The 26177-nt window shown below is 33.5% G+C and overlaps 1 protein-coding gene across 4 annotated transcripts in view; it reads left to right on the top strand.

Moving 5' to 3' along the window:
* The window catches only part of Rasa2 (RAS p21 protein activator 2), a 108834-nt gene that overhangs the window by 56423 nt on the left and 26234 nt on the right, over positions 1–26177 (top strand). For all 4 annotated transcript variants that reach the window (XM_071615595.1, XM_071615594.1, XM_027933797.2 and 1 more), the window contains exons 7-17: positions 1144–1216; positions 4710–4786; positions 5728–5829; positions 13120–13276; positions 13566–13714; positions 14565–14679; positions 15092–15166; positions 16061–16184; positions 18313–18419; positions 22963–23046; positions 23461–23538. In XM_071615595.1, the coding sequence (XP_071471696.1) occupies positions 1144–1216; positions 4710–4786; positions 5728–5829; positions 13120–13276; positions 13566–13714; positions 14565–14679; positions 15092–15166; positions 16061–16184; positions 18313–18419; positions 22963–23046; positions 23461–23538 (1141 nt within the window). The remainder of the gene's footprint in view (positions 1–1143; positions 1217–4709; positions 4787–5727; positions 5830–13119; positions 13277–13565; positions 13715–14564; positions 14680–15091; positions 15167–16060; positions 16185–18312; positions 18420–22962; positions 23047–23460; positions 23539–26177) is intronic.

Below are 26177 nucleotides of genomic sequence, written 5' to 3'. Positions count from 1 at the left end.
ACAAACTACTGAAGTACTAGAGCATGGTGAAGTGTAGATCATTGGTTTAACTAATTTGTGATAATTTATGAGAAAAACCTTTAGCAGTTTGTGATATTTTGTATTATATAGCTTCATTATGGTTTATCTAAGGGACTGAGTAGTCTGAAATTTTTCTACAAGTTGAGGATTTAGAATCAGGAAATAAAAAGCACAAGATTTCCTACACACACATACACACACACACACCCCTTCTCTCCATCCCCAAGAGCTCTAGTTATTCTGATTAAAAAAAAATTGCTGATAAGTCACTTTGAAAACTATATTCATTCATATATATCCTAATACCATACTATGCCTAAACTATGGATGTTCACATAATGGCATGCTACACAATAAGTATGATGGTTTTAAATTTTAAAACAAATAATCATATAACATTTAGTGCTATCAGAGTAATTTCATTGTGCATGTTAATAATGTTCAATCTAGTAGAGCTGGCTTTGTTTTTTACTTAATTATCTGTACCTGACATATAAATTGTTTAGTGTAATTGTTTAGTAACATATAATTAGAAACTATTTAGCATATGAATTTGTTTTAAAAAGTAACTGTTGGTTTTGCTATTGTACCATACTGTGTAAGATTTTCACATTGGGGAAGGCTGGGTACAGCCACAGGATTTGGCTGTACATTTCTTTGTAATCTCCTCTGAATAATTATTTCAAACTAAAAAACATATTTCAGTCACTATTATTAGCTGAAGGTCAAGAAGTAAAGTGAGTTAAAAATACTTTTTTTGGTCCTCAGGTGTTTTTTAAACATAGGCAAAGGCACTGTAAATCTCATGGCCTGCCTTCTCATTATTTATTCTGAGTTGCTTATGTCCTATAATGTGTTTTAAAACCTCTGAAGAGAGCTTGGCAGTCAGTCTGGTATAGGCATAGACAGAATAATACACTCTTGGCGTATAGAACATTCTCTTTTTTTGAGTTTGTGGAGATATCTTGTCTGCCCCCCAACCCCAGTAATATTTAAAACTGCAGTCTTTCCTGAGTCATCTTAACATTTAAACAGAGGTCAGGCTCCCTGGTTGGAAATAGCATGTTTTATAATTGTGTACTATTAAGTTCTACAAGGTAAAACTCTACCACATTGGAACAGGAATGACCAAAAGAAGACAAAAGTAAAGAAGAAAACAAGCAATCCGCAGTTTAATGAAATCTTTTATTTTGAGGTAATTTCTTGTTTTATATAAATGTTAACAATGAATATTTAAGATTGAGTTCTACTTGATTTCTTTTTCCAAACCACAGCCATAATAATCATTTTATCAACTAATGCAACCAAGCATTTTCTGTCCAGAAAGCAATAGAACCATGTACTGAATATAAAACAGATAAAAGTAGAGCTCTGATTGATTTGGTAGTAGGGAAGGCTAGGGTCATCCACCCCCACTCTAGTCATTCTCACCATCACACCTTCTTCTATATCCTCCCCACCCTGTCCAACTCCCCACCTGACACGTAATGGCCACAAGACTCTTCTGCAGCATACTGTTTCAAAACCACTAGTGAAGTAAGTATGGTTATCATTCAGTAGATCTGAGCTGTAGTCCCAGTTGATTTTGAATGAGTCACTCAGTGTGAGACTTGAGTTTTTTTTACTTTGTGAAAGGGTAATATTGTAAGGGAAAATGTTAGCGGCTCTACCCAACTTAGGAGTGTTTTTATAATGCCCAGAGCATGTAAGAACCCTTTGAAAGTATAAAACACTTTGTGACTAAAATCTTATTATTGGGGCTGGAGGTATAGTTCAGTGATAGAGCACTTACCCAGCATGAGCAAATCCCTGGGTTCGATCCCCCAGTACCCAGAAGGAGGGGGTGTTATTAAATTTTTTTTAGTCTAATTTACTCTGTGGACACATGCTTATTTATTTTCATGGAGATCTTCAACTGCCTCAAAATTGTCCCAAACACAGTGCTTTGGAGTTTTTTTACTTGAGAGCATCCAGTAAAAAAAAATCCTTTTTATTACTTAAAGACTACAGAAAAGCATCTCAAACTCTAAAGGTTGTGTAATAGTGGAACATGTTGCAGTTGGTAATAACTTGTGAGAAAGGTTTACAAAAAGGAGTTACATTTTGTGCTTTTTCTTCTTCTTTTTTTTTTTTAATGTTTTTCTTCTTTTTTAAAATTGAGAAAGTACTATGGTATCTCTAGTCATGCCTGATTATTTTACTGTAATAAAGAGCACAGGCTGAAGAAAATACTAAAGTGAAATAGAAAACTGTGGGGGTGGAAGGAAGGGAGAAAATGTACTGATGTGACTTTACCACTTCCTGGCTAAGGCTTGTTGCAGTCATTCTACATTTATTAATGGTTATGCATTTATATTCTACATATATTTATTGTTACATCTAACCTGGAGAAAACAAAGAAGGCAGCAACTGACCAAAAAAGGGCTACTGACTGAAGGCCTTTATTGTCCCTATAAGTCCACGTACCTTGACTGCAGATGGGATGGAATCTACTAGCATTACAGAGCCTTGCAGCAAGCAGAAGAGTTTTTGAAAGTCAAGACCTGTTTGGTGTACCAGAGGACCTGCTAGACCTTGAAACATTTATCTAGTGGCTCCTTTGGAGTTGGTTATAAAGATAGATAAAGTTCAGTTTCTATTCTCTGGCTAGAGTAGGAGACAGCATACATATGCATGCCAACAGGCAAATGCAGTAGATGCTGTTTGCCTGAGGTGGTCAGGAGAGGTTTGAAGAAAGACTAAATTTTCGTAAGTGAGAGGAAAAAGAGCATTTTGAGCACAGCCAGCCAGCCAGAAAGTTATCTCCAAAGAGCAACAAGTAATGATTTAACTGAGTTTGTTTAAGAAAATAATGGCAACCAGGATTAGAATAGTAGAACAGGACTAGCTAATGAAAACCCTCCAGTTTCTTGGCTGAGGTGCTTTAATTTTAGACATTGAGTTCTTTTGAGTCTGAAAGTAAAGCAGCGTTTTGAAGAGAATTAACCATGATTTGTAGGCCAGGTGGCTCAGGTGGAAAAACAAACCAACCAACCTAGGGATGGTCTGTTCTAGAGGGTAGTATAGAAATATGAAGGAAGAGGGAGATAAGAAAGGTACTACAAAGGGCAAGATGACAAAATGGTTATAGAGGAAAAAGGAAAGAAAAGAGTCGAATGGTTTCAAGTCTGGAAAAATAGGAAAACTAGGAGAAAGAAGATATGTGGCTTAGTTTGGGACATAAAGAAATCTGACTAAAAAAAGCTCCAGTAGGCAGTTCATGACTGGAAACAAGATAAATGATGGTTGTAGTTCAAGATAAAGTGGTAGTGCACTTGCCTGGCATGTCTAAGGCACTGGGTTCGATTCTCAGCACCACATATAAATAAATAAAGTAAAGGTCTATCAACAACTAAAAAAAATAATAATAAAGATTTGTTTACCAAAAAAAGCCTCGGAGTTGAGGTGTACAACAAAGGAGGAAAAGTGAAAAGGCTTGCTTCAGCCACTTATTTAGTGTCATTTAATTTTTGTACTTTAGCTTCCTCATTTTTAGGATGAGGATAATAAATCTAGCCCTGCCTGCCTCAGAGCAACGTCTGATGAACAAAGAAGATAATGCATGTGAAAGCACTTTATAAACTGTACAGCACCATCCAGCATCAAGTTGTTTTTAGAGCAAAGTAAAAGATAAAACCTCAGAAAGTAACCATGTCCATAGGCTCAGAGAAAAAAACAGAGCAGAGAATGCTGCCAGAATAATGCCCAGGTAAATTCAAAGACAAAGTTGTTCTGGCAAGGGAGCTATAGTTGTATGATCACTAGGTCAAATAGAGGTCAAAGACTGTGATAACTCAGAGCTGGTCATCAGAATTGGTGATGCAGAGAAAGATTGTAGGAGGGTAATCTATGAGGAGACCAGATAGGAGCTGTGAGTGGGTGTTGAGGAAGCACAGACTGAAGGATGAATTATAGTTTTAATGTATTTGGGGAAAAAAAAGAAAGACCATAATTTAAGGCGAGAATTTTTCTTCTACTTGAGTGAGGTGAACAAACTAGTAAAGAAAGCTGCAATTAAAGCAGATTGAATGCTTACTGCATGCTTATTACATACTATATGTAGGTGGGGTAGTCTTAGAAAAGAAGAGAATCATCTCATTCTCATGTTGAGAAGAGGGTGAGAAAACTCACAAAGTGGAGAGGTCTGTGTGGGAGTGGATCCATTCAGGTGGATGGTAGTTGAGGCAATTCCTGCCACTGGCCTTGATGTTTTCATCAAAAATGGGAGAAAGAAATGTGAGTAGAACTGGTACCTTGAGAAATATGAGACTGTCTTTAAACAATTTTAAGCAAGTACAGCTTCATTGAATTAGTTCATTTTTACTCTTCAGGCCACTAGAAGACAACCCATGATCTAGGAGCTTAATGTTCCTGTATATTGAGTTGATAGGAACAGCGTGGAGGCGAGGATTTTTTTCTTTCTTTCTATTTTTTTTTTTTTTTTTTACTTTTCTTTTTTTTTTTGCACACTACCTTATTCTTACCTTCCTGCTACTTTCATAGCTTACTTTCCGGTAAAATATTATCTCATTGTGTTCTTCTGTTTATATCTGTATTGAATATTTGGGAATGGTCATTTTTTAAGTTCACGTGGGAAAAAGATACTTAAAATTTTTTTTTTTTTTTTTACTAAATTGTTTTGTTTACAGGTAACCAGATCCAGTAGTTATACCAAAAAGTCCCAATTCCAGGTAGAAGAGGAGGACATTGAAAAGCTAGAAATTAGGTATGTACTTTGGGGATTTACATAATTGCTTTTTTTGTATGCAAAAAAAAAAAAAAATCCTAAATTTAAATTTAACTGAAAAGGGAGAAGAACCAGCCTTACTAGACTTCACCATAGCAAATTGTGTAATGAAACTTAGAGGAAAATGCATCTAATTTAATCTGGATTATCTTTTCAAAACCTGATTTATTTGCAGAATATATTGATTTTGTAAACAAAGACTACCTAATTTTTACTTGTTTTATTTTTAAAATTTTTTCTTAATTGTTTCTTAAATATCTGGATCATAGCATAATGGATGGAAAAGCAATTATATCTGCGCCAATTTAGAAATAATTTTTTTATTCTTCTTAACATATCTGCTGACTATCAGAAATTTCAGTGAGGTAAGAAGATAATTCAACAGGTGCATGTGTTTGCAGTTTGTGATATTTCCTAGGCCTTAAATATCTATGCTATTTTGGAAAGGGAAGTTTGGCAAATGCATGTGTAGGTGTGGTGTTAACAGTGTGTTTATCTAAAGGGCATATTAATCATGTGTTTAAAGTGATCAGGTAATATATTTTTCTAAATCATCAGTCTTTGTATATTGGTTATAATTGAAAAAGAAACTGTAATCTTCTGTTGGTTTCTTTTCTCAAATTAAATTTTGTTATCCTTATTGCTACAGGTTAAAATAAAGTGTAATTTTCAAACTAAGAATCTTGCGTGACTCATTTTAGACTATTTAGAATTGACACTTTTTGTGTTTTTAAATAAAAATTGCTGTAGTATTTTTCATTTCTAGTCTGGATAGTGAGATATATGGTAATGCTAACATCTCTTACTTTTCAGCATGTAAAATTAATGCCATAATACAAATCAAAGTAATTTGAAACCTTTGGTGTTGTGCATTTACTTAAACATTATTTGCCAAAAATAAAACCAGTTTTCAATTTCAGGATTGACTTGTGGAATAATGGAAACCTGGTCCAGGATGTTTTCCTGGGTGAGATTAAGGTTCCTGTGAATGTGTTAAGAAACGATACCTCTTATCAAGCCTGGTAAGAAAAACAAATATTATAGTGAACTCTGTAATTTAATCCTCTGTAATACAGTATATATGCAAATAAATGCTTACTGTAAACATTTTAAAGTTGCTATTGAATAAGCAAAAAATCATTGACATTAATTAATTTGGTTATGAATTCATGATCTTACAAATATAAGTACTTCAATGGTTTTATGACTTGACCTGTACTCCTTAGATAAAAGAACTGAATCATCCAGAATTACTTTTTATGTTTAAAAATGAAATTTTACAAACTCTGAGAAAGTGGAGAACATAAAACATTACATGAGTTGCCATGTGAGAAGATACTTGCTCAGAAGTAAACATCTATAGCTCAGAAGCTTTATTATCAATCATCGGAACTAGGGATATTTGAAAGCAAAGGGTTTATTTGGGGGTGTCAGTCATTCGTGAGAGCTAACCAGTGATTTTCCTTCACCACACTATGTTGAAATGCACTGTGGATAGCCCTGATGTTATTTCCTGAGTTTCTAGGGTCTCGATATTGTCGAGCTGATTCAAGTAATACATTTTATTGGAGCTCTGGGGGCTCAGTAATGGCTACAGTATTATGTTACCTTTTCATGACTCTGTCGGTGACACTGAATTGATGCTAATTTCCTTCACAGAACCAATGGGAAACTATGGTTTTTTCTGTCTCCAGCACTTGAAAAAGCATCTGTATCTTATCCCTTGCAGTAGGCTGCCCACATCCATCATGCTAGACTTGAGTCTCAACTGAATGTAAAATGAACATGCCTTTTCTCATTTGCCTTTTTAGAGACCACTTTTTAAAAAATGGTATATTTTTATTTATTTGCAGAGTACAATATTTTAATTCAATACATGTATATAATGTATAATGATCAAATCAGGGAAATTAGCATTTCTCTCTCTTTAAATATCATTTCTCTGAATTGGAAACCTTGAAACTCTTCTCTAATTGTGGTGAAATTTATAATTGTTATAGATCATAGCTGCCCTATGGTGCTTTATAACGTTAAAACTACTCCCCTAACATCTGTATTTTTGTACCTATTATCTACTGTGTCTCTATACTCTCTCTCTTTCCTGGCCTCTGGTGACATGTGTTCTGTTCTCTGCTGACATTTGATCAACTATTTTAGCTTCCACAAATGAGTGAGAACATGCAGCATTGGTTTTTTTAATGCCTGTGTTGCTACGAACAACAGAATTTCATCCTTTTTCTGATAGAATGTCTCTAAATGGATGAATGAATTTTTTAAATGTGATATATATATGAATATTATTTAACCATAAGAACCACATACTGAATGTTTAGATATTTCTTTTGGTCATGCTTTTCCTTGTCTGGACTATATTGGATTCTGTTGTCTTCTAACACTTGCAGATTGATTTTTAAACTTTTCATTTTATTTTTCCTCTACCTAATGCAGATATAAGATTTATTGGTCATGATGGCACTTTATATGATTTCCAAAATGCATCCACAGAAGGAAAATAATTTAACTTGGTCTCAATGAAAAATTGATGAACATTTGGGATTCTTCACCCTCCTCCCACAATATATCTTTTTCCGCTTTCCACAAAATAACATACATTTTAAAATGAAAATTTCTGAACTCTGTCAAGTTCTATACAGAAGAGAAAAATTACTTGTTTTGCCTCCCACAGTCCCTCAATGAGCTTCAAATATGCCACATAGCCTGTATTTTAAGTGAGGTAATCTCCAGACATACTTTCCAAGTTTAGCAAAACTTTGTCCAGCTACCTCTGTAGGTTGTACAAACTTTAGCAGATAGAAATTAATTTTATTCCTGTAGATTTTGCTTTTTGCCAATAGTATAAATATTTTAAAGTAACTTGCCAAAAGTACTAAAGTTGATATAGCATAAAACAGAAGCATCTGCTAATTTGTTTATACTGACATAGAAGTAAGGAAGTATAAAAATGTGAATGATATTTCCTTTTAGATAGAAACAAAACATTTTGAATTGTAGAGCTGTAGCATCCCCTTGTGGGGTTGATGGTAACTGCTTTAAATACTCCAGAAAAGCTTTGTTTACCTTCGGGATTTCAGGCATGCCTTCTTATTTCCATATTATTCAAAGGGATAGAATAACTGTAGTAGTTCACTTCTGTTGTTTGAAAAGTCTCAGTTCACTTTCTTTTTTCCAATAATTTCTATTAGTATTTGTCTGTTTAAGTTTCTCCTAACACTGACTTTTGATGGTTCTAATTTAATTTTATTCTGAAATTATAGTATGACGACTCAAGTTACTCCTCCCTTTCTTGGTTGTTCAGTTCCTTAGTAGTGTTATGTTCTTAAGGCTGATACTTTGATCAAATGTGAGGATTATCTTGGTACTTTTACTATATTGTTGGTTTGGTTAGTTTTTACTTTTCTCTGTGTAGATAATAGAATTACAACATAAAAAGATATTTATATCTTTTTTTATCTCAGGTCAAGTAAAAATCTGTGTCCTGCTCCTTCCTCCCAGCTACTCAGCTACTCAGTTTCCCACTTCTGAGGTGACCATTGTTTTGAAGTTTCTGAAAATGTTTTGTATATATAAAAAACAAAACATAATTTTTCCCCTTTCTTTACATAAATAAGTAAACACTATATTCTGCAAGGCACCTTGCTTTTTTTACTTTACAATATAACATCAGTATAACAATAGCACATCAATAAGTCTTTGTTGACTATTGATGGTGATTAAGAGTATGGACTCTGGAACCAAACTGCCTTGATTCAGTTGCACTTCTGCTGTTAACTACTTATAACCTTGAACTCAACCTGTCTGCCTTTACTTTCTGTGACTATATAATGGGATACTTTCTAAAGTCCTTAGGAGAATGAATGTTGTTAACAGTACAGTAACAGGCAAGGCCTTTGACAATGGGTGTAAATCATGCTATCATGGTTTTTATTACTGCTTTACTATTCTCACCATTATTCCAAAGAAATGCACATAGAATTTCTGCATTTTTTTTTGCATAATAGCCCATTGTTTGGAATGTTATAAGTAAAGACAACCTTAGGGATAATCTAGTTCATGTCATTTCATTAGTTACCTCAGTATCAGAGAATTTAATATTTGCATAATTTTTCATGTATAAATTGATGTAATAATTTCCCCCAGGTGATCCAAAATATAAATGGACATTTAAAAAATAGATATAAATATCTTTTTATGTTGTATTTTTTTTATTTTGAAAGTAATATTCAAATAGTAGATAAAATTAATGATTGAGTTTTTACAAAGTAAGCACTTTATACATAATTTAAAACTAGATTAGTGCTTTACTTGAGATTGTCTGGTTTGCCAATTTGGGCACTTTTTGTCCTCAAACACTTTTTTTTTTCTGGCCTTGTTTTTTTTAACATCTTTTTACTACTTGAATTTGGAAAATGTAAAGCATCTTTCATCCTTAGTAAAATATTATTTTAAATGTTTCAGGGGATGGGCAAAACAGTGATGTTTGAAAGGTTTTGTTTTGTTTTCAAATATTAGAAGAGCTACCTCTGAACAATTATTTTTCAGCTTATGCGTTATGTACAAATAATTGTAATTTTGGTTTGCTCCCTAAATTTTAACCTTATGGCTAAAATTTTTCAAATGCTGATGTTTTTTTCCTATTAAGGGGCTATCAAACCTGTTAACTTTTAAGAGCATAGAATTGCTTTTATGCCTCTGTAATTGTGAATGAAAAAGATAGCAATGGAATGCCACTTTCAGTTAATAATTTTTCTTTATTTAATGTTCTTTCTCATTCTTTGAAACTGAATTATTTCATTCAGAAGCTAAGGAAAATATACTTCATGGTTTTTTTGCCTTTTTTTTTTTTTTTCCTTATTTGTTCTTTCCTAGATCTTAGGCCTATCAGATATCTCCTATTTAACAAATCTTGAGGCTTTTCTCTTGAGCTCTAATTAATACATATTGCATGATTCATAAGCATCCTTCAGGTGATTTACTAAATTGAGCTTTTGTAATATTTTCAAATAATAATCATATATAGTTATATAAATAACTATGTCATTCATATATGAATATATATTTAAGTGGGAATAGTTATATTATATTAACATTTACAGTGTTAACTGTGTGCCTGGCACAATTCTAAGTGCTTTGCTTATTTAACCTCTTTGGGGCTGTTATAAGGATTAAGTCAGTAAGGTACTATTAATACCCCTTGATAAACAGAAGAGGAAACAGAGAGAGATTAAGTGACTTGCCCAAAATTACATAGCAGGGATTTTAACCAAACTATCTGACTCCAATGTTTGTGCTATTAACATATTAGAATAAATTTATACTTTGGCATACTTTTGAATATGTTTAAAATTCAGAAACGTCCTCTGTTTTAAGCTAGTAGCAATGAGTGACCCTTGTAAAATATTATTTTAAATGTTTCAGGGGATAGGCAAAACAGTGATGTTTGGAAGGTTTTGTTTTGTTTTGTTTTCAAGTAGACAGAGATGAATTGTTTTTGTCTGTAGGGATTTCCTATCTGCCAAAGAAAACCCAAGGGGGCAAATTTGAAAAGTGTCAGGAGTGAGCCCTTCTGGAGTTCCTGAGCATCCTGATATAACTCCCCAAGTAATTTGGAGATAAGGAAATAAATTTGCCCTCTGAGTAAAATTTCTGTAGAACAAACCTAAGCAAAATTTATTTTGACTGTAGAATGTGGAGTAGAATGTGGAGACATTGTTTGAGATGGATAGGTGCAGTCCCAGAAAGGCAGACCCAGTTGTAACTGAGTAAGCGGTAATACAATTGATGTTATTCTACTGTGTCTGGAAAACACTAGTTGCAGACATGGGCATAGCCCATCCAGGCACAGTAGAGGAGGAAGCAGCATCTGGCCTAGAAGCATCACTATTTCTTTGGCAAGACTAGTGTCTAGCTGAGAGATTCTTAAGACTATTTAACTCTTCTTGTGTCTCTGTACTTAACACACCACCTTTTTGATAATTTGCTTTTCCATATAGTTTACCTACAGGTTAAAATAGGGGATATAGATGAAAACACTATGGTACATGGTGAAATTTGTTAAAGCCAAAGGGTGAGTGCCTGGGAGGTGCTAGAGCAGGTGGGGGGCGGGGGGAATGTTCATTATTACTCTTCTGTCTATGAATGAACATTTCCATAATAAATAATTCCATAAATATTGGCTGCCAAATAATGCAGGTACCTATGCCACTTGGCCATTGTATTTCTTTTCATAAATTTATTGAGCTTCTTCAAGTATATCAGGCTTTGCACTCCATTTTTGCAGTTCACATTCACTTTTAGATATGCTGATAAAGCTAGATGCTGGAATTTGCAAGGCTGCAGAGACTTATCCTGGATTGTGGGAAATTGACCAAAGTTATGTCCTTGTCAGGATGTTTCATGATCAGCCAGCTGGACTTAGAGGTCCTTCAGTCACCTTTGCTAACAGGCTTTTTTCCAGTTATTTTTAGCCATATCTTTACATCAGTGTTTCTCAAATCAGAAAGTGATTCTGAAGGTTGATCTTTCAAGATAGGAATTCCTCTATTAGGGGGTCTAATAGAAGGGTAGTGACACAGTTTCTATAATTTCTTCTCCCTGTAATATCTCTTTGTCTTTTATATTTTGCTTGGTTGATTCTGTGGTTCTCTTTTCTGTCTTAATGATATCTTTCTCAAAGCTAATAAGCATTCTATTAAGTCCTTCTCCGTTCTATCTTTAAATAAGTTAGTCCAGTGGGGGAAACCATAGCTGATAAATATAAAAATATCAAAACTACTGAGGTTCCTTTATAAAAAGCATTCCAACTAATAAGTGAAGCGGAATGATAGAAATATAAAAATTACAATAATGATTACTTTTGGTGGTTAATGACTCTAGATAGTGATCATCAGTGGCCACTAAAATCCCCAAAAGAGAAAGCAGATATTAGTACCGCTTGGTGGAACTATACAACACTACCAGTGAAGCATTCTTGCCCAAACAACAAGCCTCTATATCTAACTACCAATATATAGGAAATACAGAGAGGACAAAGGAACATCCCAAATGTGAAGAATGCTTCAGAACAGATCAAAGTACGTGATTCTTGTGGGGAGTGGAAGAAATCTGTAAATTAAAAGAAACATGAACACTATTAATGAATTATCATCTGTATACCTTTTTAGGTTTGAACAAATTATATAAAACTATTTATGATAAATTTGTAAGAATTTGAATCCTAAGTGAATAATGATGGTTTTTAAAGTAATGCATGAAACTATAAGATACCTGGAAATCATTTTAAAATAATAAAGCAGGAGTGAAATTGGAGAGTACTGAAACAAGATTAGTCTTGAGCTGGTAACTGTTGGAGTTAGGTGATGAGATACATGGAGTTCAGTGTACTCTTTGCTTTTATATGCATGTAAAATTTCCATGATAAAAAGTTTTTTAAAAATTTAGATTTCTGGTTTTGAATCCTACAGCATTCTCTCAACTTGTAAACATTTCTTTCCTGAGGTATTTAAAGTTGTGTCTGTTTTTGCATATAGTTTTTTGTTTTGCATTTTACTTATAAAAACTATGTTGGTATGATGTCTGGAAAAAAAACATTTTACTATAATTATTGTTACCCTTTTAATAATATAAAAAGCTATTTAAAATCTTTAATCACTAACAAAGTCAAAATTTTTACATATAGAATTTACTTTAAAACTAGGTCACAAGGCTAGGGGTGTAGCTCAGTAGGAGAGCACATACTTAGCATATGCAAAGCCATTAGTTCAATACCCAGTGCCAAAAAATAAAAAGCAAAAACAAAGTCACACTCTCAGTATATTTTATCTATTTCATCCAAATGCTTCTTTCTTAAATTTAGTTTGTCAAATTTCAAAATTTTATTTTTGACAAATACATTGAATTTAAGTAAGTTTTACATTTTCTTTCTAAAATAGCAAGCTAATAAACTCTTTAACTAATCCCTTTGAGATCTTAATTTTTTATTTTTCATGTTTTTATTTCCAGGATAAAAATCTACTTACAGCTTTCTAGTGCAATATGTAATCTGTATCAAGCCTCCTAGCCTAATACTAAGAAGTGCCCTAGCTTTAACTTCGGGGTTGACTTTTCAGTTTGTTTATTTAATTTATTTTATTTGGGTGCTGGAGACTGAACCCAGTCCTCATGCATACTAATCACATACTCCACCACTGAGCTAAACCTCCAGCCCTAGTTTGTTTTTTTAAGCTTAATTTATTTACCTAACTTGCTTGGATGCTTGTTACCAACGCATGGAATTGATTGTATTTTTACTTTAGGTACTTGCTACAGCCACGAGATAATGGAAACAAGTCATCCAAAACTGATGACTTGGGATCTCTTCGATTAAATATATGTTATACAGAAGACTATGTGCTTCCTTCAGAGTACTATGGTCCTTTGAAAACTTTGCTGCTAAAATCACCAGATGTTCAGGTACTTTAGAAATTTTCAGTATATGATTTAATATAAAAAAAGCCAAGCTAATTCTGAAATGATGAAGAAAAGGTATCAGAGTGTCAACTTTTTTGAAAAAGTGTATTTATTTATCTGAACCAGAGTATTCATTGCAATGTATGCAGATTTATTCTCTGATAAAAATTTAGGAAATTAAATTTTCTATAAACAGATACATGAACATTTGAATTCTGTTTATAAGTTAGTGATTGAACATAATTATGTTTTCTTGATTTTGTGCTTTTTTTCCTACCTTTCTGTATTCTAGCCAATATCTGCCTCAGCTGCTTACATTTTGGGTGAAATATGTCGAGATAAAAATGATGCAGTTTTGCCTCTTGTACGATTGCTGCTGCACCATAATAAACTTGTTCCTTTTGTCACAGCAGTGGCGGAATTAGACTTGAAGGATACCCAGTAAGAATTATATTTTATTAAATGTTAACTATGTATCATTAAAATTGGACCTTAGTTTATGCTGAGTTGTTTCTATGGTCTGAGTTCTTTTGTATTAACCAGCCCTACTATATAATTTGGCTGAAAAGAAATGCATAGGAAATAGCAAAAGCCATTCCTTTTAGGTTACAGACAAATCCACAATAGTAAGAATAACAACTGATAAAGGAATTTTTTTCACACAATGAAATTCTTTGTTACTGTTATTAATCAGTATAACGATTCACATGTCACAAATAAACTACTAGGACAGAAGTTGTTTTGCCCCATTTTCCATTATGTGGAACCCTTATATGCAAACATGACTTTATAACAAGTAACCAGTGGTTTCCCAGTCCTTTCAGAGTCTATTTTATGGGCATGTAAACACACAGAGACACATTGTATTAGTGTCTATTTTATGGGCATGTAAACATACAGAGACACATACAAAAAACATTGTATGTTTTTGGTTCATGAACATGATTTTTTTCTTTTTGCTACCTGAATTTTCACATATTTTTAGAAAGTAATTTTGGTAAATTTGAAAAACTAATAGTAGCAAGCTTTTCTTTTTTAATATTTTTTTTAGATAATGGAAATATCTTTTTTTTAATTAATTAGTTTTATTTATTTATGTAGTACTTAGGATCAAACCCAGTGCCTCACACTTGTTAGGCAAGACCTCTATCACTGAGCCACAACCCCAGCCCCTGTAGTACCAAGCTTTTAAGTAGATGGTAAAAATTTTCTGACCAAAGTCAAATATGTCATATGGATTTTACAACCTTTTTTACTACACTGATTTCACTTATTTCTATTTCTGTTTCAGAGATGCAAACACAATTTTTAGAGGAAACTCTCTGGCTACCCGATGTCTGGATGAGATGATGAAAATAGTGGGAGGGCACTACCTGAAAGTAACCTTAAAATCTACTCTAGATGAGGTAGAGTGCACTTCCTGTAATGATAGCCCCTGGCCTTGTTACAGTTTCTCTTTCAACAAGTTGTCTGTGGATGGGAAGGATCTGTCCGTTTTATTGAAAGAATAAGGCTAAACACTTGAGAAGTGGATTATTTACCTTAATTTCAATGGATTTTTACTCAAGGCACATTATAATGTAATCTACATAAAGATTTGTTTTTGTAGTTCTGTTTTAGCTAGAGTTTCAAAGATATGAGAAATACTTTTTGATATAGTTCTTTAGGAAAACTGTATACTTTTATATATTATCTCTGGATGGGGGCTTTCAACTTTGCTGCAGTTTTAATTTTTATCATTAATTTATCAGAGAAAAAATTATTTTCATTTTGTCAAATTATTTAGAAAAGAACACTGACTGAGAAATTATTTTCCAGATATGTGAATCCTCAAAATCCTGTGAAATTGATCCTATTAAATTGAAAGAGGGAGATAATGTAGAAAACAATAAGGTAAGTTCTTATCATGCCTGCATTAAAAATTGGGTCTTATTGATGCACCAGTCTCCCATTATGTTGCATTAATGCTCTGTGAAAGGAAGCAGTGCTGTTTACTTTTGTTTACTTTTGCATTAGCCTACTATTCATAGCATCCCCTAGGACCAGCTTTTGTTTGTTTGTTTGTTTGTTTGTGATACTGAAGCTTGAACCTAGAGGTGCTCTACCACTGAGTTATACCTTCATATTTTTTTAATTTTGAGACAGGATCTCACTAAGTTGCCCAGACTGGCCTTGAACTTGTGAGCCTTCTTAGTCTCTGGGATTATAGGCATTTTCCACTATGGCAGGCCCAGGACTAGTTTTTAAGAATTTTACGTCAGTGGTTTCACTCTGTTTTTGTTTCTGATTATCTCATTCTTGGTTTTAGTAACAGTTGTGGAGCTAGGCTATATCTAGTTGCAGCCTACATTCTGACTATTCCTTGCAGGTCAGACTGATAAGGCTAAGTAGCATATTGACTTGGTCAGTCAATATTTTTAGTTGCCTCTGGGAAACTTATATATTAGGGTTCACAAGTTTTCATTGTTGTGAATAATAGTGTCACATTGTCCTGTTGTCGCATATCTTGAGTTATTTCCCTTTCCATCATTTTATTTTCTCTAGCTTCCTATGAAGTTTATTCTTATGGTCACGTCTTATGCCTAACAAGTCTAAATTTAATTGATTAAATTAGGTCAGACTGTTAATTGCCCTTTAACTGAATGAGATTAGAGAAGGGAAACAGGGTTTTAGAATACTAGATAGTGACTGTCCAGTAAGTCTCATTTTCAGTGCATTTTTTTTCCCATAAAGATTGTTGAAGAAGTGTGGAAGTCAAATCTTAATGTTTCCTTTTAAATTTTGCAGGAAAATCTGCGTTACTATGTGGACAAGTTATTTAGTACAATTGTAAGATCAAGTATGAGCTGCCCCACTGTAATGTGTGATATCTTTTATTCTCTGAGGCAAATGGCTACTCAGAGATTTCCTAGTAAGTGCCTTATTTTACTAACTATAGCATTTGATGTACTACATTTTTGGTAGGAATTGTATGTTTTTGGTTTGTGTGAAATGTTTAAGATTCATAGGTACAGTTTTCTTTAGTTTTTGAAAATAATTCCTGCTTTTTCCTGAGACATCTGGTTTATTTTTCTTATAATCTCAAAACACATAGTCCATTTAGTTCAATATAATGGCAACTTTATTATATAAAGAACAATTCAAATCAAGAAACACAAAAATTTAGAACTATAAGTAAACCTACCATATGCTTATGAGTTTGTTAAATATAACAAAAAAATCTTTGTTATTTTAACCTTCTTTTCTGGATGCATGTATTCAAATAGTGATAATTTTTAGTTCCATACAGTTGACTAGATTTGACAGTTTTGAGAATGCTAAGGTTTTGGTGGTGAGATGTTTTTACAGAAATGGTCTTTAACATTGGAAACATTTCAGCTATGGACTGGGGATGTAGCTCAATGGTAGAGTGTTGCCTAGAAAAGTATTATGTTAAGACTTTGTTTGGAAATATTTCATAAAATTATAAGTTTCTCTTGTACTGTCAGTACTTGGAAGAACTCTTAATTTCAGTACATCTCTGATATGTAAATATACTGGCTATAGCTGTCTTTCCAGATCTGTATATAATGGAGGTGAGGGAGCTACTTAAATTATCAGTCTTTCCCAGCTATGTGAAACTGTAAGTTTATTTCTGTAGCCAAATGAAGAGATTTTGCTATTTTATTATTTTAAATGTATATGTTTATCTGCCCTGTGCTTAATTTACTCAGTACTAAAGTGGTGTGGCTGAGTTGTCTAACTTGAAGATAAGTTCAGATCTGGATATCTTGGCTATTTATAGTAAAGACATAAGCATTAACCTCAAATAAGTATGCTAAATTTAGTCCTTATAACAAAAATAAAGGGTATAGAGACATTAACATATGAGAAGATGAAATGCTGAGTCGGTTATATTTTTAAAATAGTGAATTAGATCATGCTAACCATAGTAACTATTTAATGAGCTAACAGGCACAGTGCTAGCCCAGAGCATCCTTTCAACACTGCTTGAGGTGATTACCACTCCTATTAGTTAAATAATGAACCCAAGGTCAAGTGAGATTGAGTAAGTCTCAAACCTGGGCCTTGCCTACTTCAAAGCATGGTTGCCCAGTGATCTTGGCCTTAAATCTGTTTATATAAATGATCTAAAACACACCTTATGATTTCTTTATAATTTCAACTGTATCTCTTTAACTATCTTTTTGTTGGCATCACTATTATTAGGTCTTCATATTGTCAGTCTACCCCAGTATTGGTAATTTTGTTGCTATGAAATATTTTCATATTTTCTCATTTATTCTTACTACCCTGGGAATATGGATGGAGAGTAGACAGGCAGCCGGGGGCTGGGGGGGTGGAGAGCAAGTATTATTAAAGAACAACAAATTAAACAACTTGGTCGTGGTTATCTGTTGAGTGATTTATAAAGAGTTAAAACTTGACTCATACCCAGAGATTCTTTCTCTCACCACCTACTTCTCTACCATCTGATTGTCATGTTAGGTGTTTAGTCTGAAACAAATGCTGTAGATGAATGATCAAAGCCACCAGTAGTCTTCAGTTCATCTGCATTTTAATATGAAATGTTGATAGCTTTTCAAAGTAAAGATGTCTGACAAATTGTTTTTAATTATTCAGAAATCTTGATATCAGCAAGATTTTTAGGGAGGAATTAACAATAACCTAAAACTGAAAGGGATTTCAGTGTTACCACTAGGCAGTGCTAGATAACTACTTTTATTTTTGTTATAGTTTCAAGAGTTACTTCTGGTAGATGAGGAAGGAGGTATTTTTTTCAAATTAAAATCTTTCTAAAAGCTTAGTGGCTTTGCCTTTCATTTTCTTGAATATTATTTCTTTCAGATTATTTTAGGCATGTAGTGTTCTTTTAATTTAGTCATAATCATTACTATCATTTCATCAACTCGGTTCTTATTAGACAAATTATATTGCTCTCCAACTTAGTTTACATGTTTTTATGCTTTTTTACTTTATCATCTTTGTTTTTTAATTCAGTGTTTTGTGCATGACATTTCACCATTTTTTTCCTGCAGATGACCCTCATGTTCAGTACTCTGCAGTGAGCAGCTTTGTATTTCTTCGTTTCTTTGCTGTAGCCGTAGTATCACCTCATACTTTTCATTTGCGACCTCATCATCCAGTAAGTGTTCTTCTCAAAGCTTTATTCCATTTTTATTTATTTTTAGTAAAATGAAGGAAAGATAAAATAAGCCAATTTCACTTGACTCTTGTTTTCTTATAATTGATACTTAAATTTACTTGACATTTTTCTTGGCCATCAGCCAATCTTTTAGATAAGATTAAATTTTTTACTTGTTAAGAGATGTTTTTTTTTTTTTACAGGAGTGATAAAATTCTGAAAATTATTGGTGATGAGCACAAAGGGGATTCATTATATTTTTCTCTCTGCTGTGTGTGTTTGTAAATTTTCATAATACAAGGTTTTTTGGTTTTTTGTTTTAACCTCATTAGTTACAGATTTCATTTTGATTGTGGTGGTGGTTGTTTTGAGTGGTTGTTAACAGAAATTGTTTTACTAGTTTATTAAAATACTTTAGTCTTGTGGATATTTAAAAATCTCAGAGAACTCTAAATAGGCTCATTTAAAAAAAAAAAATTAAGTTGTAGATTTAACCTTTATTTTATTTATTCATTTTTAGGAAGTGCTAAGAATTAAACCCAGTGCCTCATATATGCTAGGCAAGTGGTCTATCACTGAGCCGCATCCCCAGCCCTTCATTTTTGAAAAATGTAGGATCTTCTGTTGGAACATAATTTGGTAGCTCCATATATTACTTTTTATTTACCTGAGGTAGTATTGTAAATATATGAGATTTAAATTTTTTTAAGCTTACTGTCTTTTTGTTCTGAAGCCTTATTTATTTATTTATAGTTGTAGATGGACAGCATGCCTTTATTTTATTTGCTTTTTTTTTTTTTTTGTATGTAGTGCTAAGAATCGAACCCAATGCCTCGTGCATGGCAAGCACTCTGACACTTGAGTCACAGCCATAGCCCCCTGAAGGTCTTATTCATATAATAAATAATAGCATTTATTTAGTGCTTACTTTCTGCTATGCCTGTTCTAACTGCTTTAGTTCTCCTAGTAAGACTTGGAATAAATTCTTTTATCACACCCAGGTACAAGTAAGGAAATCACAATACAGTAATTTCTTTAGGATCACACAATAAATAACTGATTAGATCTTACTCAATTTGGACTGAAATATTCTAACTCAGTCTTCAGTCTGAGTTTTTAACCCTGTTTCTTCCAACCTCTAAGATAGACATTAAGGACTTGTGCTGTATTAAATATTATGCTCAGTATTGGCAATGCCCTCAAGAATTTCACAGTCCAGAAGAGTTGCTTATTAAGTAATAAATACAATGTAGGGAAGACATGTACGTTTTAGAGTTAAACTGGGTTGAGTAATCATTCTTTCTGGATAGCTACATGACCTTGGCTACTCATTTAATTTTGTGAAAACTAAATAGAACCACGTTGCAGTGACAGCAACATACCCTTTCTTCTCAAAGGACAAATGTTCTGCATAGTCATAACACAGAGCGGGCCTTTGTTCGCAGGGCTGTCCTTTCTGTTTCCTCTGTTACTTAAGTTATACAGACCTCTGGGGCAGTGAAACCTTGGTAGCAGCATTTTGTACACAAACAGAACTCCCACCTCTGAACCCGTGGCTCTGTCTTGTACTTAGACTTGGAATTCCATATTCCTGTAACAGATGTTGAAATTAAATCCTTTTAATCATAGACTGTGTTTTAGGTCACTATTTTCCAATAAGTATTCCAAAAAGACGGCTTCAAAACTGCTATATAATTTTATTATTTGCTTTTATCTCCAATTTTATTGCAATTTTTTCTTTCTTTCGTCATTCCTGGTGAGGCTTGAACCACATTTCTGCTTTGTTTTAAGAACCTTTGAGTCTAATTGTCATTAACAGGACAATACTTATGATAAACAATCTAAAACTCTATACATAAATTTAAAGCTAGCTTAGTACCAAGTAAGGAGTTTAGATAGGTTGATTCTGCTATAGAAACTTGAGAGCAGGCAATGAATGATCCCAGTGACCAGCGATGATGACATTGTCAAGACCAGTATTGAGGGGTACTGAGTAGTTTGGAGAACTGATGAAAAGTTGGTGGATTTTATACCTAGAAATTCATTGAATTGTGAGAAAGTATTTTAATAGAGTAGAAGAGAAGCAAGTCAGATTGCAGAAGATGAAAGAATGAGTAGATAGATACAGTTTATCCTAGAAAATATATCAAAAGTGAGCTTTCCCTGCTGCTAAAAGACACTGACAAATTCAGGAATATACACATGCATATGCGTGTTTGTGTGTGTGTGTGTGTGTGTGTGTGTGTATGGATGATTTTTTTTTTAAATTTACGGATGATATTAACAGTGACATGGTAGACCACTTTTGAGAAGTTTAACAGCAAAATGAAGAAAAGGACTATCCTTCTCTACTGCCATTCTCTCATTAATAGCTCCTTTTAAGACCCAGCCAAGGCAGACTTTTTTTAACCTGCTAGTCTGGTTGTATGCCTGTCTTGTGCCTGTAGTATTGTGTGGCTCTCCTAGTCATGACATTTTTCATGCTGTTGTATGAACATCTGTGTACAGTCTTCACTTGTGGGCTATTAATACATGAAGAGCAGAACAGGAATATGTTCCAGATTTGTGTATCCTAAGCACATGGCACAGTGTCTAGGACAAGTAAATGCTCAAGTGAGTAAGTGAGTGAATGATGAAAGATGGTGAGAGCTTATCAAATGATGAGTGTGGTTTAAATAGAGGGAGAAATTGAAGAGAGAAGGGATATACTACCAGATCAATATCCCATAGGATTCAGAAAGAGTGTCTTTAAAAGAAAAAGCAGTAAAATAAACCTTGGAGAAAAGATTGAAAGATCATGGTGAACCATATGAAAAATGTTTCTGTAGACCAGAAATAGACAAATAATAGCACTTTCATATGATTTAACCTAATACAAGGAAAAAGGATAGGAGAATGGTTACTAGGTTAGTTTGGGGTGAGAAATTCAACGTTTTAATTTAATAAATGTTATATAGCATCTAATGAGTGCCAGTGGCAGGATGTGTAGTAGGTGCCATTGAGTAGGTAAATCCTGATCATCTGTGACTCATCTGTGAAAAATTATAGTGAGGGGAAAATTTAGTACAGCTTATACAGAAAGTACATCAGGGAATCAACAGCAGCCAGAGTGATATAATTGTCAAACAGTATGGAAGACCATGTTGATGTAAATAAGCTTCTGCTGTTCTGAAATTGAATAAAATGTTTTGTTCCCTTTTACTGATTCAAGGAAGAAGTAATCTAAACCACTGAATTTAAAACAAAATTTGACTGGAAAAGTCTTAGTGAAATTCAGTTCAAATTCAGTTTACCAGGACACCTGAAGAATATTACTTTCTTAAAAGGCGGAGAATTTTAGGGCCTTTCATAGACATAATGGAACCTGGGTGTTCCAACTAAAGTATTTTCTGATTAACCTTAATCCAGCTCTGTAACTGTTTTGTAAGTATCTTACAGAGGTCATTTCCCAGATAGTCCTTCTTTTCCAGATTGCCTCACATCCTGGTTTTTTCTTCCTCTTTCATTTTCATTGTGCAGATTCTGTTTTCATTTCTGTTTTCACTGCCTGTTTTCATTGTGGGGATACTAAGAAAATTAAGGAATGTCAACTAAAAATTATACTTGACTACATCTAAATTTTCCTGAATTTTCTTTTAATGGAAGGTATTGTTTTACTTTGAATCCCTAAAACAAAGAAAAATGGTCTGTGTCCTGGTGGGGTGTAGTTGATTCCATGGATATGTGGATTGGTGAAAACTCAGCAGGCTATACATCTAAGACCTAGTCACTTCACTGTATGTAAATTATATCTCAGTTTATAAAAATAAAGAACAATGGCTTATGAGAAGGGGCTAGAGAATAGCTCAGGGGTAGAGCTCTCACCTAGCAAGTGTGAGGACTGGGTTCAATCTTCAGCTCCACGAAAAACAAAACTCATGAGAACACCATTTGATCAATTTTATTTACATTTACTTTTTTCAGGTAGGCAGGCCTGTAAAAACACTCTAGATAATAGACCAAATAGTTACCTTCGAGTAAGATTCTAAGTGAATGGGGTGACTACTCATTTCCTAGTCTAGCTTTATGTCTTTACTTTCATGGTGAAAAGAGTTGATTGCAGAAGCCATATAAATTATTGAATATGCTAAATGGATTGAGCTCAGAAAATTTGGAAACTACTATTTTAAGTTATAAGTTAGAGAAAAGTAGATAACAGTCAACATTCCAAAAACGAATATGATTTGTCAGGTAGATACTTTCCATATTGTACAAAATAACTTGTTTATAGTATTAGTTAAATTATGGCTTTCAGAAGTAACACATCAATCATTAAATATAATTACTGTGAGAGGAATTTTCAATTACATGTGCCTTCTTCAGTCTCCTAATTCCTTAGTTCAGTGAGTTGTGTGCCGCCTTGTTTATATTATCTATGTTGGTGATTTGAATGAACTCTTTTGAGTCACTGTTTTAGAGACATGCAGCTCATTCACTCTACTTTTTATACAAATTGTGTTTCTTGAAAACTTAACGAGAATTTTGGTCTTCTTGAATTCTCTAGGATGCACAGACAATTAGGACATTAACTCTCATCTCAAAAACCATTCAAACTTTGGGAAGCTGGGGGAGCCTTTCCAAAAGCAAGGTGAGTCTTCACATATTTTCTTTTCACACTTCTAATTATTGTTCTATCTTATGATTCACCTACCTCCTTCCATATTAAAATCAAAACCGGGGAGGGGAAAAATTATATACACATAGATGCAATAGTTATCTTTTAGGTAGATGTTGCATCTTAGTCACCTATTAAAAAAGACAGTTTTACTCATCCTGACACACCTGAGGAGGGAGAAGTCCAGTAAGTAACTTCAGGAGCAATCTGGTTATCTAACCATCTATGCCATAATCTCCTACCATCTTTAAAAGAAGTCCTCAGCTCCAATCCCTATTATCTGGATATATATAATCAAACCCTTTCAACCCTTAATCCTCAGCTTAAAATAAAGTCCATTATTTTCTTAGTTCTCTACTTACCCATAAATTCTCTGTTTTTTCTTAGTCAAGTTTCAAAGAGACATTCATGTGTGAATTTTTCAAAATGTTTCAAGAAGAAGGATATATTATAGCAGTTAAAAAGGTATGTTTTTTTTTTTTCTGAAAATAATAGCATGTTATATTATTATTCCTAGGAGTCAACCTCCAGTTTAAAAAAAGAATGTTTAAACTATCCATCAAAAATACTCTCCCCCACCACCACCAACTTTTCCTCTCATAAAAAGCTATGGGTTTTGTAGTGGAGGGGGATGGCTTAGTGAGCGATAGAGCATCTATCTAACATGCACAAGGTCCTGGGTTTAATCCCCAATATTGCAAAAAAAAAGAAAAAAAAAGTCATGAGTTTTTCCACTAAAACAGTGTCTAAAGAAGTTTTAGGAACAGCTACTCTTGCCACAAATTATAAAATTTCTATAGTTAAGGTTTCTTGACAGTAACACTATTTGGAGCCAGATAATTCTTGATTGTATAGGACTGACCTGTTTTAATTATAGGATGTTTAGCAATATACCTGAAATGTCAGTACATCCCTGGTTTTCACAACCAGAAATGCTCCAGATGTTTCTAAGAGTCTCTGAAGAATAAAATTGCCTCTAGTTGAGAACCCCTGGTCTAGGGGTAAAGGCCTAATGTGCCTGTAATATAAGGGACATTTAATTACCATAGTAAAAATATATGAATTATTGAACATTTAATGAGTAACACATTTGTGGCAGTAACCAAAGGTATGTTACCAAAAAATTAAAATATTCAGATGGCTATAGTATATACCATCCTAACATGAGGGTTGAAACAAAAAGAAACTATGTGCTTCAAAGTTGAGAATGTTTTGAATGTCTTTAATTTCTTTAGTCTTTTTAAGCAAATATATGAAATACATTTTTTATTTGCTCTTTTTAGATATACACGAAAGTAGAGTATATTTTGACATATTATATATACATGGTGTATAACTACTCTAATTAGGATCCCATTCTTGTGGTTGCACATGATGTGAAATTACACAAGTCGTGTATTCATATATGAGCATAGGAAAGTGATGTCCAACTCATTCTACTGTCTTTCCTATTCCCCACTTTTCTCCTCTCCCTTCATTCCCTTTTGTCTAATCCAATGAACTTCTATTCTTCCCCTCCCCATCCTCCCTTGCTCGGGATTAGCATCCACATATCAGAGAGAACATTTGGCCTTTGGTTTGTTTTAGGATTGGCTTATTTCACTTAGCATGATAATCTCCAGTTTCTTTCATTTACTGGCAAATTTCATTCTTCTTTATGACTGAGTAATACTCTATTGTGTATATATACATTTTCTTTATCCATTGATTTGTTGAAGGGCACCTAGGTTGGTTCAATAGCTGAGCTATTATGAAATTGAGCTGCTATAAACATTGATGTGGCTGCATCATTGTAGTATAAACCAAGGAGTGGAGTAACTAGGTCAAATGGTGGTTCCATTCCAAATTTTCTGGAATTTTTCCAGCAGTGTGGGACAATTGAGTGTACCTTTTCCTTCACATCCTTGCCAACATTTATGGTTGCTGTGTTCTTGATAATTGCCATTCTGACTGGAGTGAGGTGAAATCTCAATTTTAATTTGCATTTCTCTGATTTCTAGAAATGATGAACATTTTTTCATATATTTGTTACTTCTTCCTCTGGGAAGTGCCTATTCAGATCTTTTAACTGTTTATTGATTGGGTTATTTGGTTTTCTTCTGGTGTTAAGTTTTTTTATTTCTTTCTATATCCTGCAAATTAATGCTGTATCTGAGGTACAGGTCGTAAAGATTTTCTCCCATTCTATTATAGGCTTTTTCATTTGATACCATTTTATTTATTGATTATTGATTTTACTTCTTGCACTTTAGGGGTCTTATTGAGGAAGTCGGTTCCTGTGCCCATATGTTAGAGTTGGGCCTACCTTTTCTTCTAGTATGTTCAGGATTTCTGGTCTTATACCTAGGTCCTTGATCTACTTTAAGCTGAGTTTGTGTAGGGTGAGAGATTGGGGTTTAATTTCATTTTGCTACATAAGGATTTCCAATTTTCTCAGCACCATTTGTTGAAGAGGCTATCTTTTCCCCAGTGTATATTATTGGTGCCTTTGTCTAGTATGAGGTACTATATTTTTGTGGGGTCATCTCTGTTTCTTCTATTCTGTTCCATTGATCTATTTACTGTTTTGGTGCCAATGCCATGCTGTTTTTGTTACTAGAGTTCTATAATATAATTTTAGGTCTGGTATTGTGATGCCTTCTTGATAAGGATTGGTTTGGCTATTGCTAATTTTTCAAGATGAATTTCATTAGTGCTTTTTCTATTTCCATGTAGAACATCATTGGAATTTTGATGGGAATTTCATTGAATCTGTATAGCACTTTTGGTAGTATGGTCATTTTGACAATACTAATTCTGCCTAGCCAAGAACCTGGGAAGTCTTTTCATCTTCTAAAGTGCCCCTCAATTTCTTTCTTTAGTTTTCTGTAATTTTCATTGTAAAAGTCTTTCATCTCTTTTGTTAGATTAATTCCCAGGGAATTTTTTTTTTTTTTAGTAGAAGCTATTGTGAATAGGATGGTTTTTCTAATTTCCCTTTCAGCTGATTTGTCATTGGAGTTTAGGAACACAATTGATTTATGAGTGTTAATTTTTTATCCTGCTTTAGGAGTTCTAGAAGTTTTGTGGTGGAGTATTCTGAGTCTTCTAAATATAGAATCATG

Source organism: Marmota flaviventris, chromosome 8, assembly GCF_047511675.1.
Source record: "Marmota flaviventris isolate mMarFla1 chromosome 8, mMarFla1.hap1, whole genome shotgun sequence".
In the NCBI taxonomy this organism is placed as follows: domain Eukaryota; kingdom Metazoa; phylum Chordata; class Mammalia; order Rodentia; family Sciuridae; genus Marmota; species Marmota flaviventris.
Note: the sequence above shows the minus strand (reverse complement) of the source record. Positions and strands in the feature narration are given on the sequence as shown.